This window comes from Triticum urartu, chromosome 3, assembly GCF_003073215.2.
Source record: "Triticum urartu cultivar G1812 chromosome 3, Tu2.1, whole genome shotgun sequence".
Lineage (NCBI taxonomy): Eukaryota > Viridiplantae > Streptophyta > Magnoliopsida > Poales > Poaceae > Triticum > Triticum urartu.
In genome coordinates this window covers 471,629,030-471,645,923 of record NC_053024.1, presented here as the reverse complement: position 1 = coordinate 471,645,923, position 16,894 = coordinate 471,629,030, and the positions used below count along the sequence as shown (strand labels likewise).

At 44.9% G+C, this 16,894-nt stretch overlaps 1 protein-coding gene across 4 annotated transcripts; it reads right to left on the bottom strand.

Annotated features, from left to right (window-relative positions):
• Positions 1–945: 945 nt before the first annotated feature.
• LOC125544419 (phosphatidylinositol/phosphatidylcholine transfer protein SFH8-like) lies at positions 946–7,563 on the bottom strand. 4 transcript variants are annotated; one of them, XM_048708110.1, is made up of 14 exons: positions 7,283–7,563; positions 6,465–6,762; positions 5,000–5,096; positions 4,639–4,905; positions 4,475–4,552; positions 4,225–4,326; positions 4,053–4,102; positions 3,854–3,965; positions 3,681–3,779; positions 3,480–3,587; positions 2,231–2,363; positions 1,671–2,023; positions 1,341–1,415; positions 946–1,232 (listed from the first exon to the last, which is right to left on the bottom strand). In XM_048708110.1, exons 1-14 carry the CDS (start codon positions 7,314–7,316, stop codon positions 1,212–1,214), a joined length of 1,827 nt encoding a protein of 608 aa, XP_048564067.1. In that variant the 5' UTR covers positions 7,317–7,563; the 3' UTR covers positions 946–1,211. The 4 variants fall into 4 exon arrangements, with proteins under 4 accessions (XP_048564067.1, XP_048564069.1, XP_048564068.1 ...); XM_048708112.1 differs by having other exon boundaries at positions 3,854–3,953; XM_048708111.1 differs by having other exon boundaries at positions 6,465–6,756; positions 7,283–7,561.
• Between the last annotated feature and the right edge of the window lie 9,331 nt (positions 7,564–16,894).

The window sequence follows — 16,894 nt, the reverse complement described above, 5'->3', positions numbered from 1 at the left end:
AGAGGCAATACCTCCTGTCGCTGCAATTTGGGCGCGAAGTGGCAGAATCGGGCGGGTCAAATCCTACGAGCCACCTGCGCTCCACTGGAACCAAGCCGAGCAAATCAACCAATCGCCCGCTCGACGAGACGGGGACGGTCGTGTGGCTGCTGCGCCTGTGCCCTGATTGGCCTGTCTGACGCCATACGTGCACGATGATGGTGTCCCCGGGCAGCACAACCGGGTGGCTCTACCTCCGGCCATCCACTGTGCTCATGGCGGAATATGCACCGAGGAAACGCACACTCGTCAGCGGGCTGATAGCAAACAGGCATGCAGTCAAACCAGAATCGCATTGGATCGGTGTCTGCCGTTGGCTTGCATAGTTGCATGCAGAGTCCCCTTTTTAGCAGAGTAGGAGTATTTTCATTTGCACCAATTTGTTAGGTCAAGAGATGGATGACATAATCACAGAAGCGAAACAGTACAAAGTTTTTTCCTGCCTCATGATTTGGTCCGAGAGACGTCTCCAACTCTCAAGTGTTTTAGTTCTAGATACAACAATTTCTAAGACAAGTATTTCCAAAGGGAAGGAGTACACTACACTGGCACAAGAACACGATGCTCTCTCGAGACGAGACGCATCCAACTTTTCCCACGGGCAAAACGGACGCCACCACCGGCCGCTGTACGACGGCACGACTTACGAGCCAGCGTCCCATTCCCACTACAATACGGCTAACAACGGACGGCGTAGGTGAGTAACGTACTCCCAGGTCCAGCTAGAATCACATACGCCGCCGTCTCAAGTTGGGCTGCTTTCGTCTCAAGACTCCGACGGATCAACGCGATCACTAACATTGGAGCTGCATCGATGCCGGTGTTCTTCAGGCCACCAAATTCAACGCTCAACAACAAAATTAGATGGACGAGAAGAAAAGGTCTTTCTCAACCGGACACGGCGAATTCTGTACGCTACACCCTTTGTATTTCTATAAACTCTGTACTGTACACTTTGCTTCTCTGGACTCGAAATATGTTCCAGGCATCAACAATATAAGTACTCAGCAGTGGAACATCAAAGACGTGGCAAAATGCTCGCCTGCCCTTCTATTCGTGATATACACTTACAGAACTTTACACACAAACATATTACAAATATATGCATCCAATTTGGCAAGAAGAATACCCGTCTTGAAGGAAAATAAATAGTTGAGAGCGTACTCCAGCACTTAGAAGCAGAACCTCTTCTTCTGCAAATTAATGGATGGAGTCACAGTATGGACTAGAAGGGCTAAGCACCAAGAACGCGCCCTTCCCAAGCTTAAAAGGGGACGAACAAACAATAGGGGAGAACATACCGGGAATTTGTTTTTGTCCTGCTTTTCAATATATGCAAGCAGCTCGTCCTGCCTTATCAATGTCTCATAGAGCACCTGGACATGCGAGAAAGAGAAACAAGGGTCAATGGAGAGCAATCATATACTATGAGAGGAAGAGAAACAAATGTTAACAGAGGAAAATACTACGGAAAATGAATGGTCAGAGGCATGCATGATGGTGTTTCTCATGCTTGTCGTGGAAATCATAAAATTGGGTCAAATGTTACAGGCACTAACCTCAACAATTGTTATAAAACTACCCCCGCAAAAAAATAAGGATATGCACTTGATATATTGAACCGGAGGTACCTTCTTTGTAGAAATCAGCTCAGCTTCCAATGCATCGACACGGCAAACAGCTGTATTGAGCACTTCCTCTTTCTCAAGTGGCATTTGAGATGGTTTTGCTTCAAGTACAACCACCTTCTCCTCCAGTTCACGAAGCTGTCTTAACACATACGGTACCTTAAACTCCAAATTTTGGGGAAATTCCCCACAATTGTGATCACAGGCAATGGACTGTCTTGAGAACCTTTCAGATATTCTGCTTGGGGCAGAACGGATCACCATAAAGAGGCTCATAATAAAAACTGTCAGACAAGTAACAATCTGAGTTCGTAGCACTCCCAATGCCATACGTATATTTCTCAAGGAGAATGAACCTGGGTGAAGCATGCAACAAAACTAGTCAGTATAAATCCGTTAAGCTCATCAACCATCATAGTGGAGCTCTTTTAATAACATACTCTACTCCTGAAAGAATGTTCTGTGCTAGAAGGTTCATTATGCAGTGAGTATGTTTCTAGTTATTCTGTACAATATGGCCATAAGTCACGGTAACGTTAAGAGTGATAGCAATACATAAAAACCTGAGGTAGAAGCCACTGAAGTGGCTCTTGGACTGTTGCACACATCATCCACAAGCTTGTCAACAACAGTGGGGACGCTTTCCTCTACGACAGGAGCAGTACCAGAAGTTGAAGCATGTCCTGAAGATTTTGGCTGCAAGTAGGCTACATTAATCAATAAGCATACTGACCACGAAAAAATAATGGAAAAAAATGAAAGCCACAAATTAAGAATCTCGCAGGAACCCAAAAGGCACTTCTCCACTTATTATCACAGTTTCAGATAGTAGACTGCTACAACTTAGTCTCGGGTAGTTGAAGCTTGAAAGACAAAATGAACATGATAAATTATATCATATTTTGCCAGTTGAACATAAAATTTGCGCTTTTTTTTCCGAGAAGGGGATAACCCCGGCCTCTGCATCATACGATGCACATAGCCAAAACTTACGTACTTCTAGTGGTAGCATTGGTTAATATCTTGAACTGGGTTACGCTCAAAACGGATATATACTTGCCTCATGAAGGATCGCTACATATTTGGAAGGTTAAGGTTCCCTTGCGTATTAAAATCTTTATGTGGTTCGTCCACAAGCAAGTGATCCTCACGAAAGATAATTTAATAAAGAGGCGGTGGGTAGGTAGTTCACGTTGTTGTTTTTTGTGATCATGATGAAATAATACAACACTTATTCTTAGAGTGCCCACTTGCCAAATTGCTTTGGCGAATGATTCATATAGCCTTTAACATTAGTCCTCCAGTTGACATTGCATCGTTGTTTGGAACGTGGTTAGCCGGGGTTGAGACTATTACCGCGGCTCGTATCCGGATTGGAATATGTACGCTCATATGGGCTATATGGAATTGCAGGAATGATATGATTTTTAACAGACAACATACTTTAACTTTCTTGCAGGTTATCTTCAGAGCTACCGCGTGGATCCGTACGTGGTCCTTACTCACTCCTATGCACTCCAGGGAGCCTTTGGTTACTGAGTGCAACCAGTGGGAGATGGTAGCACGGGCTATATTCAACCGGTTCGGATGGTGATCGCATAATAGGATAGGAGTCTAGGGAGCTTGTCCTTTACATTGCCATACCGGTTGTGATCTTGAGCATGTACTTTCCTTTTATTTTCCCGCTCCTTTTGCGAGCTGTAATACTTTAACGACTTTGTGCTACTTCGAGACTTTTTAATAAGATGGCTGCATGCATCGTCATGATGCAGAGGCCGGGGGCATGCCTCCATTTCCAAAAAAAATACTTGCCTCATGAAGGGTCAAATCAGGGTTCACAATGGCATCCAGTGGAGCATCAGGAGACGTAATATCTTCTACATCAGATGTAGATTCGGCTGAGGCATCACTGGTTTTTTTCTGATCCAAAAAAACAAAATAAAGCTTGTAATGAAATTTTAAGGTGATCTAGACATCTAGTCATTCAAAATGATCCAAATAACGTGTGCTTACAGCTGAGGAATGAAGCTTAGTATAAGAAACTGTATTCCCATCAGTGCTTGATATGGCAAGAATTCGTTGACCATAATTTGCTTCACCATTAAGGACCCTCTATAAGAAATGGAAGAGACATTATGTTAGTGATATACAACAGGACAGCCAGTAATAGGAGTGCGAGGAGGAACCTCTATTATGTTAGGATCCTTCCAAGGACCTTTGTCTGATTTTGAGCAACCTCCACTCTCTTCACACCTGCATTTGCCTCCAAGAAAATCTGGCAGTTCACTGGACATGATACTAACAAATTAGGCAGAAGCTGAACAGCAGTATGTACAAACACATAATTAGCAAGTAACGAATAATTGTTTGACAGTTTGGTATTACCTTTCATCAATTATTTCAAGCAGCTTATTTTGGTACTTGCTTCCAAGAACCTTGATGAGATGATACATGAGCTAATCATTACTCACAGTAAAACTTACGAGTTCAATCAATGAACAAAAAGGTGCCCTAATGATAGTGAAAGCAGAAATACAGTTAAAGTTACAATACTTACATGAATCTTCGAAGCAGTCTGTGGATCAAGAAATGATTTAATTGTACCCCATAACATCTTGAAGCCCTGCCCAGCATTTATAATGTACAAGCGGCACAATGTCTGCAAAAACATTCAGAATTAGTAGTAATTAGCTACATATGCAATTTGAAAGAGAAACCAAATGGGCACATAGAGAAAAAGGTTATTAATTAACAGAAGATAGTAAATATTTAGAAAATCATTAAAGCAGGATAATTGCATCACCTACCTCTGGATAGTTATCATTGTCAATCTTCTGCAGTCGCATGATTAGTTCCCTTGCATCTTTTGAGAAGTTCTTTAAGCCCTGAATTATGGAAACAAAGTCACTGACTACCATGACCACATAAAATTGGATTCACTGAAAGCAAACCTGGCCATAAGAAAACATACCACCCCTTGCACATCTAAAATAGTTGTAGACGAGTCTATGTGCCTCTTTGCAGCTATGGAACAAGCTGGAAACCTCATCTGAAAACTTCTCTCGAACTCCTTCACATGATACTTTATGTATCGGTCAAGAGTTGTTACTTTGACTAGTTTATTGGCATCAACCTTTCCAACTAGTTCTACATAGACAGGCCTTCCCTCTTTATCCACTCCATGGTAAAATTGTGGATAATACTTCTTAACTTCATTTAATTCAGTGTAGTCAAATTCCTAACGTATCAAGGGTCAAGATTAGAATTTAGAAGTCACGTGAAGTAAGTAGCGTCACTTGTTTTCTTGGTGTATGTTCCAATTTTAGATTTACCTCTATATTGTCGACCCCATACGCATTCCTCCATCTAAGCATTTCTGACCACATATGCTTTGCTTTCTCAATATCAAACTTTCTTGCTTTCAGGAACCTAAACATGGAAGGTGTAAAAAAATAAAATTGAACCAATCCAAAAAAACTTGAAACAAATGAGCAAAACTGGAATTTCCTTCTTAACATTAATTTTGAAGGAATATATGAAAATAGAAGAAACAAACTACAGCTTTAGTGTACAAACTATCACAAACAAGAGATTTAAATACCAATTATAATTAAAAAACTACATTAGAAGACATATCAAAAGCCACCCGCTCCTGGGACGTTATAGGCGATTGTTGTTTGTTCCTTGTTTTGTGTACATTTTGGTGTCCAAGCAGAGCACTGGTGTTATTGCGGTGGAGGCATTGTTGCGTGGAAATGAGACCCTCCGGCAGTGTCTGGCTTCTTCCCTGTCACGGTCTTCAGCGTCGACATAGAGCCAGTGAGGGTGTCGTCCCACAGGTCTGGATGTCCAGATCTTTTTTTGGGTGGGTGGGTGGGGTAGTCTCTGTGTGTGTGTGTGGGGGGGGGGGGGGGGGGGGGTGTAAACGAGCAGTAAAGCCTTTGTCTCGCTGTTGTACGCGAGTTTCTAATGCACAGTGAAGTCTCCTGGAGGCGATTTAGGCTTGTGCAGGTTTTCTAGCAAAAGATGGAGGGAGTTAGAGATCTTGTTAGTTTTCCTGTCTATATTTTGTTGTACTGTACTGTTTTCCTTGTCTGTGAATATCAGATATGGTTTCTAAAAAAAGACCAGCTTGACAGAAATAACTATTTTGGGACTAAGGGCGTGTTTGGTTGCCTGCATAACAGTCAAGAAGAACACCGGCTGCACCTCGAAGATCAAGCTCCAGGAGATCAACAGGAGGCTAGCCATGGATCAGGGGTGGGCCGGCTTCGCAGATCGGCTAGGTGATGACTGAGGACACCTTCAAGGTGATCGTCTTCAACCTTTCCGGCGCAGAGGTGGTGGCCAAGTACCCCCCGCACGACGAAGCACTTGCCTTGATCCAAAAAGTTTAATGTAGTGTGAATGCTTGTTCAAACTAGGCCCAGAACATGGTTTTAAGCCTGCACTAGCTCAGGCATGCTGAACCGGGCCACACATGCAAAGAGGCCAAAATGATGCAGGTAACCAAACATGCCCTAGTTGTAACCCAGAGCCAGATGTAGTGATGCATTTTCACAAACCATGGGACTTTAAAAACCTAAATTTGTAGTTTTTTTATACAACTTGTCAAAAACTATGTAGTTTTCTGATGTATGTAGTTTTGTGACAGCCTCTATACTAAACCCATATAATTTGGTGAAATTTACACTAAAACATATAATCAGCATGTTATTTGCGATTTTTTTGCTGGAAATGGAGGTAATCTACCAAAGAAGAAACCCAAATATTCTTTCAGATCAGCAGATGTGGTACCTTAACATTGTGTGATAATCGTCATGACGTTCTGGCAACAAGCCCCCATCAAGCAAGCATAGGCGGAATCTTTCAACAGTTTCCAGCTCTTGCACATCCCTTATATCCTCTATTGAGGCTAGATTGCCGCTCTTCTTTTTGCTCTTCCTCTTCAAGGAGCGCCTAAATTTATTTCCGGCACTAATCGCTCTTTTCTTGAAGGACCCCTTTTTGGCCTTGTTGTCACCTTCGGAGTTATCTTCATCGGATTTGCTCTCTTCCTTCTCATCATCACGAGTGAAGCCCTCAAAACCTGCACCTGCAAATATTATCTCAGCATTCCTTCTCTGACTGAAATGGAAATGGGCAATTATTGGCGTGGTAATAGTATTGACAAGGAGAAGGCAATACGTGAACTGAGCACTTAGTAATGCTTCACAGTTAATTAATTGCTATCACATTAGTGAAATATTAAAAAAATCCTCAAGATATGCAAAAAAATAATTCATAATTAGTAATTTGGTATTTTCTGTACTACTGTTATTGGACACTCCACTCAGAAGAAAGGCATGAGACGTACAGGCCCTGAATCCAAGAGCAAAATCACAGTTATGGAGATTATCTTGAGCAAATTATCTTGTTATCAACTGTAATTTCTTTTTTGAGGAATCATCTACAGTAATTGTTCGACTCCACGGAAGCAGCCAATCCATAATCTCTCGCAAGCACTGGCAAATAACGGTAGTGAATCGATGCGCGAGAACGCCACGAAGAAAGGGCAGCGCCGAGGAGAAAACGCGAAGGGCAAGCAGTTGAAGGAAGCAACGCTCGGCACTCACCGGGCCTCCCGGACCGGTCGACGGGCCCCGACATCCCTGGCCGTCCTCCCCAATCCAAGCTTGGTCGCTCCGGTGGATTCCGAGCCCTAGACCTCCATAATCCCCTGGGGAGCAAGGGTTTCGGCGGATGAACTCGAGAAGACGAGGGAATGAACGGTGGCTTGTTTGAATTTCAGTCTCTTTTTTTATTATCAGAGAAAGAGAATATCGGGGTGGAGGGGAAAGGAAGCTTCTGCTTTTCCTTCATCGCTGGAGAGCGGAGGGGAGGAGAGGAGAGGGTGAAGACGGAAGCGTGCACGTGGGAGGCCCACATGGGCTACGCCGCCGACCTGGCACACGCGGCGTTGGGGCGGGATGCAGGGGAACCAAGAATTTTCCTGTTATTGCAAACAAATGAACTCTCCCATAAGCCCCTTTTACAGAAAGAACCCTGAGATCTCTTTGATATATATACAATCCTAGAAAAAGAAGAAAGCACGGCAAGAATGTTTTTTTTTTATGAAAAGCAGCCAGTGCTGATTTCATTTAGTAAGAGGAAGAGCCAAGAGTGGCAGTAGCAGTTACAGGTGTGTAAGCAAAATAGAGAGAAAGACAGGAAAGAAAGGAAAAGTCTATGTAATGTAAGCTATTTTCTAATCAGGTGGCATCCACATTGCCCCAGCTAGGCCGGCGGTTCTCCAAGAGTTGAGCTCATTACAAATTTTCGTAAGTAGCACTGAAGTGTTGCAAGCCTTGTTTTTGAAAATGCGATTGTTCCGTTCCTTCCATATCTTCCACCAAGCACAAATGAATAAGGTGCAGATCTGTGTGGCTGTGGCCGGTGCCCTGTTTTGGATTGATTTAAACCACCAGTCATCGAGGTTTGGTTCAGTGCTGATCGGCGAGTCCATGGGAACACTGAAACGCTGAATTATGTCCTCCCAGATCATTCGAGTGTAACTGCATTGGGAAAACAAATGCAGGGCGGTTTCTTGCTGGGTGTTGCATAACTTGCATATGGGTGTGTGAGGCCAACCTTTCTTCAGAAGTATATCAGCCGTGTTGCACCTTCCTTGGATGCCTAACCAAGCATGAAATTTACACTTTGCTAGTGTCCTGGAGTCCCAGATAAGCTGCTTGTAATTTGATCTGATCAGTCCTTGGAAAAGCATTTGGTATGCAGACTTGGCTGAGTAGGAGCCATCAGCCGTCCATTTCCAAGAAATGGAATCTGAAGTATGGGGCTGTAGGTGCACCTCTTGGAGTAGGTTCCATATCCAAAGGTATTCCTGAAGAACGGCGAGCGTAGGATTCGGCTTGATGCAGTCAATCCAGTGGTTTCCGGTCATCGCCGCTTTTATTGTTAGTTTGGATCCTCTGCTGTGGGCGAATAGGTGGGCGCTGCGTCTTTGAGGATGATTCCAGTGTGCCAATGCTGTGCCAAAATTTGAAGCTCTCACCATTGCCTATGTTGATCACTGTACTTGCCTAAAATATCCTTCGTGTTAGCTTGTCCGAGGGGAAGGGTAGGCCATCCCAAGGTCTGTTCGGGATTGTGGCTTGCTGCCACAGCCATCGCAAGCGAAGAGCAATGTTGTGGATGTATAAGTTAGAAATTCCCAGTCCTCCGAATTCCAGTGGCCTACAGACCAGTGACCATCTGACCAAGCATTTTCCACCCACTGCAGAGCTCTCACCAGTCCAGAGGAAAGGCCTTCTGATTTTGTCCACCATCTTGTCCAGCCACTTTGGTTGAGCAATCGAGATCATCTAGAAGGTTAATAACGCCGAGAGGACAACCCAGACCAAGGTTAGACTGCCGACAATGTTGATCCATCCAATTTTCCATCCAGCGCACGCCAAGCCAAACTTGTCCATTATTGGTTGGCAATTCGTTTTCGTGAGTTTTCTGTCGGATAATGGCATACCTAGATATTTGCATGGGAAGGACGCTAGCTAACAACCCAATGTGGATTGCAAACTTTCAAGATCGATCTCATCGCATCTAATTGGGTAGAAACTACTTTTTTGAAGTTCGTGTGCAGTCATGTTACTTCTCCAAACAGCCTCATGATCTGGCTAGTGGCCTCCATGTCAGCAAGCTGTGGCTTTAAGAAGATGATCACATCATCTACATACAGAGAAGCTCTAAATTTCACACACTGTGGGTTCAGTGTGGACAGGATTATATTGTTGTCGGCCCTGTCCATGATCCGCGCAAGGCAATCCATTACAAGGACGAATAAAAGTGGCGACAATGGATCCCCTTGTCTCAATCCTTTTCGATGTATGATGTTTTGGGTTAGCTCACCATTGACAAGGAGTTTGGTGGTGCTTGTGCGAAGAAGGGTGGCAATTCCATCCGTTTAAATGTACCCAAAACCGCGGGCAGTGAGTAACTTTAGGAGAAATTTCCAAGAAACTGAGTCAAAGGCTTTGGATATATCTAGTTTGAGGAGAATGGATGGGATATTCTTTTGCTTTAGGGCTTTGACAAGGCTTTGGACGTAGGTGAAGTTATCATGGATGCTTCTTCCATGTATGAAGGCATTTTGGCAGGGGCTGATGATGTTGGGGATGACTGCTGGGAGTCTAGTTGCAAGGATTTTGGCATAAATTTTTGCGAAGCTGTGGATGAGGGAGATGGGCCGGAAGTCTTTCGGGTGGCAGGCTCCGTTGGTCTTTGGGATAAGAATCATCGTGGCAGTGTTGAGGGGCTGCAGATTCTGTCCATTGCAAGATTGTAACTTTCTGATAGCCTTTAGAAAATCACTTTTGACTATCTCCCAGCACGATCTGAAAAATTGTTCGGTGAATCCGTCCGGCCCTGGCACCTTCTCCGAGTGCATATCCATAACGACAGCTTTGACCTCTTCTTCGTTGATTGGTGCGGAAAGGCAGTGTAGATCGGCGGTGGAGGTGTTGCTATCTTCGAATAGGTGTTGCAGGTTCAAGGATGTGGTACGGCTACAGTATGTGCCAATCAGCTTGTTGAAATGGCCCCAGATGGCTTCTTTCTTTTCCTCCTGGCCGCGGAGAGTAGCGCCGTCAATCACCAACTCCGGGATGGCGTTTTCCCTTCGCCTAGCAGAGGCCTTGAGATGGAAGAACTTTGTGTTGCAATCTCCTAGTTTCAGCCACAAGAAACGTGATCTCTGGCGCCACATGGATCTCTCCAGCACTGCAAGCCCCAAGCATTGGAGTTTCAGAAGTTTCCTGAACGAGATTTCTTCGGGTGTGAGCTTTCGGTTGTCCATTGCGATGTCAAATCTGAGGATCAATTCGCTGACAATGGCAGAGCGCAGTTTGAGATCACTGCATCTTCTAGAGCTCCAAGTTTTTAGCGCCTTTGCAGTAGCCGTTAGTTTCTTGTTAAGGGAGAGAAATGCATCTTCGGTGTAGTTGACTGAAGTCCAAGCACTCTTGACCGTGTCCTGGAAACCATCCCACTTGGTCCACATGTTTTCAAAGCGGAACTGGCGACTTGGCTTGAAAGAGTTGTTTGTCACGAGGGTCAGCGGGCAGTGATCTGATGCGCTGGTCGAAAGGCCTCGGAGTAGGCAGTTGGGAAAGGTTGTGTTCCATTGCTCATTGTATAAGACTCGATCAAGCTTGACCATTGTTGTGTTTTGTTGCTCATTGCTCCAGGTATACCGCCTTCCATGGAGGTACATGTCCTTGAGCTGGACCTCATTCAGGAATCTTCGAAAGGCCATCATGAGACCTCGATTGACGTTGCTGTTATTTTTGTCCTCCATCCTCATGATCAGGTTGAAATCTCCAACGATAACAAGCTGGCCAATAGCAGCCGATGCAGATGCCTTTAGGTCAGCCAGGAAATCAATCTTCTCTTGTATTCCTTGGGGGCCATAAACATTTATTACTGTCCAGACTTTGCCCGTTTTTTGCTAGAGCAGGTTGTGGATATAATGTGCCCAGAGGAGGAGTGCGACAGGACCTCTAGTAGATCAGAGTTCCAGGCTGTGATCAGACCACCACTGGCACCAACAGAGGGAGAGAATACAAAATCATTGCATCTTGGGCCATAGATTTCAGAAAGGGAACTAGGGGATACATCTTGCAGTTTGGATTCTTGTAGATAGACGAGGGCGCTAGCTTGATCTCTGACAAAGTTTCGGACAACAATTCTGCGGGCAGGGTTCTTTAGGCCCCTGACATTCCATACTAAGAAAGAGAAACAATCCATGGAAACTAAATTGACAGATAAACCATCTTGACGATGCCGTTTCAGGCCACCGTTGGCCTCTTGTGTAGCGTTGCAGTGAGTGCCAGATCCGTCAGCGCCTTGATTTGGGTAGCGGTGAGGGCTGTGTTGAAGCTGTCAGTGTATTTGGCAAGGATGGTCGCCGCATCATCAGTTGGTTCCTCATTCTCCTCCCCCAGGCGATGATAGACGAGCCGTTGAGCTTGGGTCATGATCTTGGTGCCCTGCGGCATTGCCACCGCGATGCGCGTGCTTCTGCGCGTTGGAGAGGTGGGGCGAGCCTTGGTCCGCCTGGCTGGCGCCATGGGCTTGAAGACTGGGCCCCGCATGAATCCTGGTGTGATCGGTGAAGACAGATCCATGATGAAGCGTGTCAGGCCTTCATCATTGCCAACCTCAGCAACCTGGGTCGGATGGGCTGAAACATCATCTTGAGTTGGTGCAACGTCTTGGGCTCGTGGCTGGTCATGCACACATGCAGGTAGTGTGTCCCCATCGGTCAGCACGGCATGTGGGGGTATGGTGGTTGGGGACCCCACCGTCAGCGTCCCGCAAGTCTCAGCAGAGACATGCATGGCTGGAGTAGGAGCAGCATCCAATGGGGACAGCGGTGGCATCTGCATGCACCTGGCGGGGCTCCAGGCAGCCGTCTCGTCAGCTACAGGAGTTGGCGTGTCCACCATCGCAAGCGCGCATGCCGGGGTGGGCATGACTATGATGGACATGAGGCGCGGCTTGTGACTGGTGGCCATGGGCAGCGGGAGGGCCAAGGCATCTGGACGCCCAGTCTGCATCGACGGCAAACTAGGGGTGGGCAGACCTGGCGCGCCGGCAGGGCACCAGGTCATCTTCAGGTGCCCGAAACAAGCAATCTTCCTTGGGTTGTGGCTTCTTGGTCAACAGGAGGGGTGGCGTAGTAGCGTCGTCGATGTCCATCGTTAGACCGACAAACAGCGTCACGGGTGGCGTTAGAAGCGGCGTTAGGGCAGCCCCGGCCTGGAGGTCACATAAGGGGTCCTCCATGCGCCATGGAGGGACCGAGGAAGCGTGACGGCGTCCATGACGGGAGGCCTCTCCATGGCCACCGAGGCGCTGAAATACGGTTCCGCCCGCCCGACATGAAGCCACAGCTTCGCCATCCACCGTGCCCCAGCCCCAAGGGTATTGGCGTTTGGGCTGGTGGCCGTCCCCGTCGTCAGCAGGGTTGCTTTTATACGGCAAGAATGTGACCACCCTTATTTCTCCGATGAGGTTGCTTTTATAATGTTTCCCGCGTTGTGAATGTGTCCACCCTTGAAGCATGGACATGCGTCATTCATGGCTTTTGTTTGCACCCTGAGTGATCCTGCGAGTGTAGGAGATAGATAAGAGTGGCCAGCCCAATTAGTATTAAAAGAACTGATGTGTGAAAATGAATAGAGATAAATGCATATATTGAAGAAAGTGACTGCAAGTACTCCCTCTGTCCGAAAAAGTATATCCCAAACTTGTTTCTCAAATGGATATATCCAACACTAACTTGATGCTAGATACATTCATTTAAAGGACAAATTTTTTTAAGATGAAGGAAGTAATTGAGTAACAAAATAAAAGACTTTATAAGAACAACACCATAATTTTTGAGTGATCTACAACTCTATCGTATCTAAAGTAAGCATAAAAAATCATTGTGATTCCTATATACCCAACTAAGCCTATTTTCGGCCTTAAGCAATGAATACTCACAATTAAGCCTATTTAAAAAACCAGGAAATTCATTTTCATTTAATCGAAATGATACAAAGTATACTCCCTCCGTCTGAAAAAGAGTGTGCATTTGACTTTAAATTTGTCCACAAAAGAGTGTACTTCTATCTTTCCAATGCATTTTAAAGTAGAATTTTTTTCTTTCTCATCACACGGTAATCAAGACCAATAACATTCTACACGTGGTCTCCTTAATTTCAACATGTACTTAGCTCATTGGGGGTTAGGTAATTAAAGAGAAGAGAGATGGCGGCTTGCACCTTTTCAATGTATTTTTTACTCCACTCCATAATTTAGGCCTCTTTTGGTTCATAGGGTAGGAAAATTATAGGAATAGGAAAGTCATAGAAAATGAGATGACATGTATCTTAAATCCTATGAGTTGGAATAGGAAAGAAGATACTCTTTGATTCATGTCATAGGATTTTTTCTATCGAGTCTAGGCTAATGTTTATTTTTCTATGAAATGTGGAGGATAGTAAGAATTTCTCCATAAGAATAGGATTCCATTCCTACAAACCAAAGGGCTCTAAAGAAAATTTTTCTATAGAAATCCTATCCTATGAAATTCCTACAAGATTCTTCTAAACCAAAGGAGGCCTTATCCTAAAATTTATAATAGCATGTAGTCCTGATAGATGGAGCACACATGTCCGTTTTGAACTGTTTAGCGATAGTTAACACAGACAGAGGACCGACAGGGGCTCACAAGCAGCGGACGGTCGATGGAGGTTGGTGATGATCTCCCACTACCCACAACACGATGGCGAGTTGAACAAGGTTTGACATGTCTCCCAGTGATTAACGGTGTTGGCGACACAATGGACCGGCGAATTTATACTTTGGATGCGGGCAATGGATCTTAGAAATAATTCTTAATAATTTATTCTGTTGAAGTTTTTTATACTTTAGCTATGTCCTTGTTTTTGAAGGTTGCCACCTGAATTTCATGAATTCGGTACACGCCACTATGGAATGCGAATATATTAATTGTTCACCCCTGCCCGGTGTTTCAGTCGGTTTTCGTCGGGTAAGACCTCGTTTCCGTATCCTTTGACTCACCTCCTCCTCCGTTTGACCCACCACATGTCATGTCATCCGTGTCAACGTGAAGACACATTTGACCGTCGATTCTAATGTACGATCAACGGCCGATAGAATGACACATCACATCGGCAGTGACGGACAGTGGCATGACATTGAACGTTCTCGTATTTGCATGCCACGCCAGGCTTGCATCGGATTCCGGTGACCGACCGTTGCTTCACCCACAACGCTCCTTGAGACGACAACTGCCTAGCTACTGCCCTCCCCCAACGTTCGTGGTAGTGCTCACCTTCCCCACTATACATGGCCATGGGCAGCCCGGCCCGGACGGCTCGACCCGACCCGGCCCAAAAAAGCCCGACCCAATCCGGTTCGACGGTGCTCATGGGCCGGTCCTGGGCCTAGATTTTGAGCCCGGTGGCTGGGCCTGGGCCCGCGACGTTTGCGATAAAACGAAGAGGCATGTCGGGCTTTTACACTAATGGGCCGAGCTTGGGCCTGATTTCTAGGCCCGACGCACGGGCCGGGCCGGGCCCAGGCCTGGGTTTTCTGCGTCGGGCTTGGTTAGGCCCACCCCTGCCTGAGGGATGGCCAGGTATATTCCCCACTAATGACTACTGACTTCTTGTTCTATATAGTAATCGTAGGATTTTCGTATTTTATCGTGTTTGTGCATCCTCTTTTTGTCTGATTCCACCAGGGTCTTGATGGAGGAAAGAATCAAAGTATCAAAAAAGATAATATCAATATGCGGGTGAAAAACATGCAAATTGGCGTGATAATAACCTAGCAAAACAAAGCAACGATCAGATGGGAGTAAAAGCAGCCGCTCAGGCGCATCCAAGAGTGAAGAAGATGTCTTCTATGAGCACGAGTATGTATCTAATGCAATTATGCAATATTTCAACATATGTATTATCTTTGCTTAAGAAGGCGTTCTTAAATATGTATCTCTCACACTTTTAATTCCAGTCACCGAACACTTGTGGTATTTCAACCTCTGTATTCTCTTTGCTTTGGGCCTCAACTAACTTGCAGGAAATCCATGTATGTTGACTTGATTAATATTGGACCAATCCCAAGGTTGATCCATATGTGGAAAATTAAGGTGCCCTTAAAAAATCAAGGTATTTGTGTGATATGTGCACAAGGGAGTGATTTTGACTAAGGACAACTTGATGAAACATAGGTTTAAGGTAGTAAAATATGTTTTTTTGTGATCAAGACAAAACGATTCAACATCTTTTTTTCCAAATGCTCACTAGCCAGGTTATTGTGGCGAACAATACATGTGTTCTTTAATGTTTGTCCACCTCATAGCATCTCCAATTTGTTCGGTAACTGGTTAAATGGTGTGGAGCCTAATACAATAGCACGAATTTGCATGGGAGTTTGTGCAGTACTTTAGGCTATTCGGAATTGTCAAAATGACGTTGATTTTAACCAAACCAATATTACAACCTTTTGCAGGTTATCTTCCGGGCGTCTACATGGATCCGTACGTGGTCATTACTCAGTAGTGCAAAAGTTAGGGAGCTTATGGCCATTGTGAAGGAAATATGCACTAGAGGCAATAATAAAGTTGTTATTTATATTTCCTTATATCATGATAAATGTTTATTATTCATGCTAGAATTGTATTAATCGGAAACTTAGTACATGTGTGAATACATAGACAAACAAAGTGTCACTAGTATGTCTCTACCTGACTAGCTCATTAATCAAAGATGGTTAAGTTTCTTAGCCATGGACAAGATTGTCATTTGATAAACGGGATCACATCATTAGAGACTGATGTGATTGACTTGACCCATCCGTTAGCTTAGCACTATGATCGCTTAGTTTATTGCTATTGCTTTCTTCATAACTTATACATGTTCCTATGACTATGAGATTATGCAATTCCCGAATACCGGAGGAACACCTAGTGTGCTATCAAACGTCACTACGCACTTGGGTGATTATAAAGATGCTCTACAGGTGTCTCCGATTGTGTTTGTTGAGTTGGCATAGAACGAGATTAGGATTTGTCACTCCGATTTGACGGAGAGGTATCTCTGGGCCCTCTCGGTAATGCACATCACTATAGGCCTTGCAAGCAATGTGACTAATGAGTTAGTTACGGGATGATGCATTACAGAACGAGTAAAGAGACTTGCCGGTAACGAGATTGAACTAGGTATGATGATACCGACGACCGAATCTCGGGCAAGTGACATATCGATGACAAAGGGAACAACGTATGTTGTTATGCGGTTTGTCCGATAAAGATCTTCGTAGAATATGTAGGAACCAATATGAGCATCTAGGTTCCGCTATTGGTTATTGACCGAAAGTGAGTCTCGGTCATGTCTACATAGTTCTCGAACCCGTAGGGTCCGCACGCTTAATGTTCGGTGACGATCGGTATTATGAGTTTATGTGTTTTGATGTATCGAAGGTAGTTCGAAGTACCGGATGTGATCACGGACATGACGAGGAGTCTCGAAATGGTCGAGACATAAAGATTGATATATTGGAAGGCTATGTTTGGACACCAGAATGGTTTCGGATGAGTTCGGACAATTACCGGAGTACAGGGGGGTTACCGGACCCCCAGGGAGTTAATGGGCCTT

What these genes read in the sequence shown, in the direction of transcription:
- LOC125544419 (XM_048708110.1), bottom strand. Translation starts at nt 7,316, where the DNA reads ATGTCGGGGCCCGTCGACCGGTCCGGGAGGCCCG. An exon ending in TTTTAGATGTGCAAGGGGTG is followed by an intron (nt 4,553 to 4,638) that starts GTATGTTTTCTT and finishes TCCATAATTCAG; the next exon opens with GGCTTAAAGAACTTCTCAAA. An exon ending in AGACTGCTTCGAAGATTCAT is followed by an intron (nt 4,103 to 4,224) that starts GTAAGTATTGTA and finishes CATCTCATCAAG; the next exon opens with GTTCTTGGAAGCAAGTACCA.